The 6,146-nt window shown below is 31.8% G+C and overlaps 1 protein-coding gene across 3 annotated transcripts; it reads left to right on the plus strand.

The window, feature by feature from the left end:
- Positions 1–1,193: 1,193 nt before the first annotated feature.
- Positions 1,194–5,028, plus strand: LOC105138472 (WAT1-related protein At1g43650-like). Of its 3 annotated transcripts, none has more exons than XR_844778.1 (8): positions 1,194–1,513; positions 1,644–1,706; positions 1,817–1,933; positions 2,022–2,274; positions 2,414–2,572; positions 3,597–3,748; positions 3,969–4,173; positions 4,892–5,028. XR_844778.1 is itself a non-coding variant. In XM_011044550.1 (7 exons), exons 1-7 carry the CDS (start codon positions 1,311–1,313, stop codon positions 4,114–4,116), a joined length of 1,095 nt encoding a protein of 364 aa, XP_011042852.1. In that variant the 5' UTR covers positions 1,194–1,310; the 3' UTR covers positions 4,117–4,403. The 3 variants fall into 3 exon arrangements, 1 of the variants encoding a protein (XP_011042852.1); XR_844777.1 differs by lacking the exon at positions 4,892–5,028 and adding an exon at positions 4,419–4,633; XM_011044550.1 differs by lacking the exon at positions 4,892–5,028 and having other exon boundaries at positions 3,969–4,403.
- The last annotated feature ends 1,118 nt before the right edge of the window (positions 5,029–6,146 follow it).

The following is a 6,146-nucleotide window of genomic DNA, read 5'->3' on the forward strand; positions in this document are numbered from 1 at the left end:
CAGCCATCTTCATTGTCTCCGGAAGCAGAAGCAGAGAGGAGACGAACGAACATGAGGAGGAAGGAGAGAATAGATAGAGATTATAAAGGGCGTGAACAAACAGAAGCAAACCAGGAAAAAAAGAAAGCAAAAAAAAAAAAAAAAACAGAGCAGAGGAGGCAGCATCGTTCGTCTAGCACAGTGCGCCATCGTCTTCAGCTACGCCTCGCCGCACGAGATAAGTCGTTCCTCGTCTCTCCCCGCCTTGCATTTCATTTGTTTTGGCACTGTGCGAAGGTAAGTTTACTGTGTATTTCAAAGTTTCTTTGCTATTATTTTTTAAATAATTTTTTTTATTAAAATATATATTAATATTTTTTTTAAAAAAATTATTTTTAATATCTATAGATCAAAATAATCTAAAATATATAAAAAGTATCAAATTTTAGTAAAACGATTTGAATTTTTTGAAAATACAGTTTGTACCATGTTCCCAAACAGACTGTTAATTACCTTCGCACTGTGTAACACATATTTGAATAATTCACGCAAGTAGTCTGCAATAATATCTAGCAGGGTCATTGGCTTAGGCTAGTGACTGGGCCAGGCTGGCTGGGTCTAGCCCAGTCCATATGTGCTGAGCTGGACCCATCTAAAAAACATAATAAAAAATTAAAAAATATAAAAAATAAATTAAAAAATAGAAAAAATATGTGCATGTATAAAAATAAATTTATTTTATTTATTTATTCATTGACATCAGAGTCAGGAATAAAAATAATAATTTAAATTTGTTTTGTAGCTATGTAATTTACCAACATCAAAGTTGAAAGTATCCGTAATTTAATATTCATTAGCGCTAAAGTTAGAAATATTATAAGCAAATTATCATAGGATAAACTAATAAATGTTTAACAATTTAAAACAAAACAAGCAATTCAACCTGTTTTAGACATGACGTTTAACATGTGATAATATTTTTTTTTTATTTAACCACTCTCGTATCAAAAAATATCTACTAATCAATTAGGATTACTAATAACTATAATACTAGATAACAACTCTTTAAATAAGATTATTTTCTAAAGAATAAAATGTCATAAATCTTTTTTTTTCATAATTTTTTTTTTTAAATCATCTTGATATCGGTTGCAACAAGACTAATACAACAAACCTGTTGTATGCCAACCCCACATTTTTGCTTTATTTATCCAGATAAAATTTTGAATTATGAAACCAAAGATTGATTCCACTGCAACGCTTCCCTCTATATATTGAAGGGCTTCCCAGACCAAATTAATCCTCCCAAAACAGACCAGAGATAGTGCGCCATGAAGAGTTTGCGTGGTAGTCTAAATGCCGTGGAGAACTATAAGCCTTACGTTGCAATGCTCTTTGTACAATTTGTGTATGCAGGCATGGCTTTGTTATCCAAGGCTGCAATTTCTGAAGGGATGAATTCTCTCGTCTTTGTCGTTTATCGCCAAGCTTTCGCCTCAGTTTCTTTGGCTCCATTAGCTTTCTTTCTTGAAAGGTCTTCTACATATGAACACTTTAATCTTGAATCACCCCCTCAGTTACTTCATAATAAAATATAAGCCTCCCAACTGATTCTTTTCTTTATTATTATTATTATTATTCATGGTCTTCTGCTGATTCTGCAGAAAGGAGGGTGCTCCCCTGTCGTGGAGCTTACTTTTCAAGATTTTTTTGGTTTCCTTGTGTGGGTATGGACTTCGTATTTTGGTTTCTAGCTATGAAGATTGTCTTATTTATCACTCTTGTATTACAAAATCTGCTTCCGATTACCACTAAGTCATGTATACAAAATTTTCAGAGTTACTATGAGCTTGAACCTCTACTATATTGCTATCAGCTATACCACTGCAACATTTGCTGCTGCAACTACTAACACAATCCCTGCCATTACATTTGTCATGGCAGCCTTATTGAGGTACCCTGTTTTCTATATCTTAATTAGTCTCGTGTGCATGATTTAGCCAAACATAGATACAATAACATGTGATTTTTAAATATTTCAGGATGGAAAGCATTTCCATAAAACATTTGCATGGAATTGCCAAGGTGCTGGGTTCTGTTATATGTGTTTCTGGAGTGCTAGTGTTTGCTTTTGTTAAGGGGCCTCCCGTAAACTTCATGAATTGGTACCCATCCAATGATCACAAGCAAGTTCAAGATTCATCAAAAACTTGTTGCTCGAGAGAGGAGTGGATAAAAGGTTCTCTTATCATGATCTCAGCAAATACGCTTTGGTCTCTGTGGCTTGTTTTGCAGGTTAATTCTTGTTCATCCAACCTCTTATCATGATCTCCCTTTGGTCTCTTACTTCTCTGTTTTCTTCTTCTTTACTTTTACGTACTTCACTCTGTTTATTTTTCTTCTCTGTTGTAACTACTGGTGTTGCGGGCATTAGGGTCCCATTGTCAAGCAATACCCATCAAAACTACGCCTTACGACTCTACAATGCGTGTTTAGCTGCATTCAGTCAGCCTTTTGGGCCCTTGCGGTAGAGAGGAACCCTTCAGCCTGGAAGCTCGGCTGGGATCTTAAACTTCTGGCGGTTGCCTACTGTGTACGTCTATTTCTTCATCAAACTTAAAGACACGTCATCGTGGCATTACAAAATGAAAGGGATAAAAAAACATAAATTTAAATTTGTCTACGACCCTACACATTCCATTTTTTTCTCAACATCTTTCCTTTTACCAGACAGAACCATGTGGCATGCATACTAGAGGTCTTGTGGTTCGATGTGTTCACTATTTATACATGCTATTTAGATATGGTTAAATCAGAATAACCTTGTCGTTAGTAATATTATTCGATTTGAAAACTGGGAAAACACTAGACAATAATGATGCCCTGGACTTTAGAGATCCTGTGGTCCAATTTTTTTCAGCTTCCTCCACTACAAAACATCTACTTCATAAGCAGTATGTTTCAATGTGCAACACAGTAAATATATAATTTTTAAGTTTTTTTCACTAAAACCTGGAAAAACACTCTATGCTTTCATTTATGGTTGGAGTTGTTTGTTCTAGCTAGGGTTATAAAGTAATACTCAAACACCTGGAAGTGTTTCTATGTTTATGGTTTTTGGCTTCCGACTTTCATTATAGTTTTAGAAGGAGCTTTCGAATTTCACCAAATACCTTTTCAACACTTCTCTCATCATTGTCCGCCTTTCTTTTTTTCCTTCTCATCAGTTTCAAATATCCCATCTGATATACTCCTAACTTTCTCCAACAATCTGCTCCAATTAGATAAAAATCTAAACCTGTCAAATCAGATCCTTTCTTCTCAGCTGCAAATATCCAATTACGTTATTTCGAAATGTAAAGTCGAAGAATTCTGCTCCAAATATGTCTGTGCAGTTTCCTCCTGAGTAATATCGGAATGTGTTTCTCTCTCTCTGTTTTTCCTTCTTGTTTTTTTTTTTTTTTAGAATAGAATGTCGCATTCAATTACCCATCCTGGTGCAATATTTGGTGTGATGGCTATTGAGATATTGCTCCCAATCATATCATACATGATGGTATATGCGCGTGTAAAAATGCACTGCGCACAAAAACCTGACTATCTAGTGAAAATGGCAGGGTATAATTGTCACTGGAATTTCTTTCTGGCTGCAAGTATGGGTGATAGAGAAGAAAGGACCACTTTTCACATCAATGTTCACTCCGTTGGCACTGATTATAACAGCAATTTTCTCAGCATTCTTGTGGAAAGAAACCCTTCACTGGGGAAGGTCTAACCCTTTTACTTTTTCTGGACACTATTATTTTTAGTTTTTTTTTAATATAATCTAGAGACTATATATCTCTTTACCAAACAAATTAGTACAGGATACGGTCAAAGTTTTTTATTATATGATTGTTACCCTCTCTCTCTTGCCCCCTTATTGGAGTGCAATGAGATCATATCGATTAGCCCGTGACAATTGACAAGGTCCTTGTTCTTTATGGCAGTGCTGGCGGGGATGTTTTGTTGATGGGTGGGCTTTATTGTGTATTATGGGGCAAGAAGAGAGAAGAAGATTGGAAAAACGTAACAACAGATGAACAGAATGCAGAAACTAAAGAGAGAATCACTCTGGAGTGCATTACAAGTCACTGAGTGATGGGATGTTCATGTTGCATGAGAATTTCAAACATAGGATTCCCAGTTCCCACGGTGAGGTTTTGATCCTGAAACATCTGAATCCGATAAGATCATCATCCCATTGGAGTTATTCCCGTTATAAAAACCGAGTTTATGGCTTGTATACGGGTCTTTTTTCTTTTTCTTTTTGCATTTTCTGTTTTTAGTTTCTTGCAATCATGTGTATATAGTTTATTAAGCTGAGAAAAATAGCCCGTAATTCCGATGATTTTATTGGATCAGTGCCCAATTTCTAAAACAAATGAGGTTTTAAATAGGAAATGTTCACTAATCTCTGTAGTGGCCAATCCCTTGTCAGGGAATGCAATGGCCAGGTCAAAAAAGGAGAGGCAGTCGGAGAAAAAGTTGTCTTTAATCGGAGAAAAAGTTGCCAATGCGAAGATGACAGAGAAAATCACGTTTGTAAAAGAGAGGAACAGTAATATTTTTTGGGCTGATTCCGAGATATGAATGTCCTTGATTATGGTTTCCACGTCCACCACCTATCCATGAGAGTGCAATGTCAAGTACTATTCTCCTAATTTAATATATTTTTTAAAAAATAATTTTTATTTATAAATATATTAAAATAATATTTTCTTATTTTTAAATTTTTATTTTTACATGGACATATCAAAATAACAAAACACTACCAAAATTAAATTGAAAACAAAAAATTAAAAAAATTATTTTTTATTAAAAATACTTTTAAAATAAAAAAAACAAATAAAGTATTTATCTTTGCGTGCGGGGAGGAATCGGATGTGTGTAGATAACATCAATTGGCTATGCACTTTTTGCGGTAAGATGATAGGATTAAAATAAAAGTATATTAAGACTGGCCTCACGGACGAAGATGTACTCAGCCAGGAGACGTACCGATTTTCGCAAGGAGAAACTTTTCCGACAACATTTTGTCGAGAAAACTTTATTGTCTTGGTTGGATTCGTTGAAATTTTCCAACGAAATTAAATCTTTCGTTGGGAAAGCTGACTACGTTTTCTGATTATAATTCATCGCAAAACACAAAGCCATCTCTGATGCCGGACTCCATTATATATTTTCCTACTAGATTTTGTTACGGAGAAGGTGTTTGTTTGATAAAAAATAAATTTAGTTTGTTTATTATTATAAAAATTAGTAAATAAAAAATATTTTTTAATAAAAAATTTAGCTTATTTTCTAAAAAAGTATTTTTTTTATTTTGTATAAAAAATATTTTTTAAAAATTATAAAAAATAAATATCATATTATTTATTAATTATGTCAAATTTGATCATTAAAATTTTAATTGGTATATATATATATATTGTTTTGATTTTTTTTTAAATTTCATCCATTAAAATTTTATTTTTATATTGACTTTGGTCCTTATTTTTATAATTGTTATTTGTTTTTTCTTATAATTTTTTAATTAAAATTTTTTATCTATTAAATCTAATCATTATTTTTTAAACTGTCATTTATTTTATTTGAAATAATTTATGAAATGGTAATTATTATTATTTTAACTTTTTTATCTTTTAAAAATTTTATTTGTTAAATTTGATCTCTGTTATTTTAATTATTATTTATTTTATTTGAGATAATTGATAAAATTATTTTTTTTAATTTTATTCCCATTCCACCTTTTAATTTGTAAAATTTATTTTTTATTATTTTAATAAACTTAAGAAAAATAAAATATTAATAAATTATTTTTCAGTTTATTTTTTATAATATAACCAAATATTAAAATTTATTTTTTAATTTATTTTTATAACATTATCAAATATTAAAAAATAATTTATTTTCCTGAAATTTACTTCCACAAAATTTGCTTTTCTAAAACGAAACTATTTCACGGCACAAAGCTTCTTTTACTAATTAACTTTCATCATTAAAGCCTCCTTTTCCAACATAAATTCTTTGGAAAAGTGGACGCTAATTTTCAAATTTTCTTTTTTTTTTACGAGAAATTAATAGTTTGTGGGACAAAATCTCATAAAAAAAGTCTACCATGTTAA

This window comes from Populus euphratica, unplaced genomic scaffold (assembly GCF_000495115.2).
Source record: "Populus euphratica unplaced genomic scaffold, PopEup_1.0 scaffold181.1, whole genome shotgun sequence".
Taxonomy (NCBI): Eukaryota; Viridiplantae; Streptophyta; class Magnoliopsida; order Malpighiales; family Salicaceae; genus Populus; species Populus euphratica.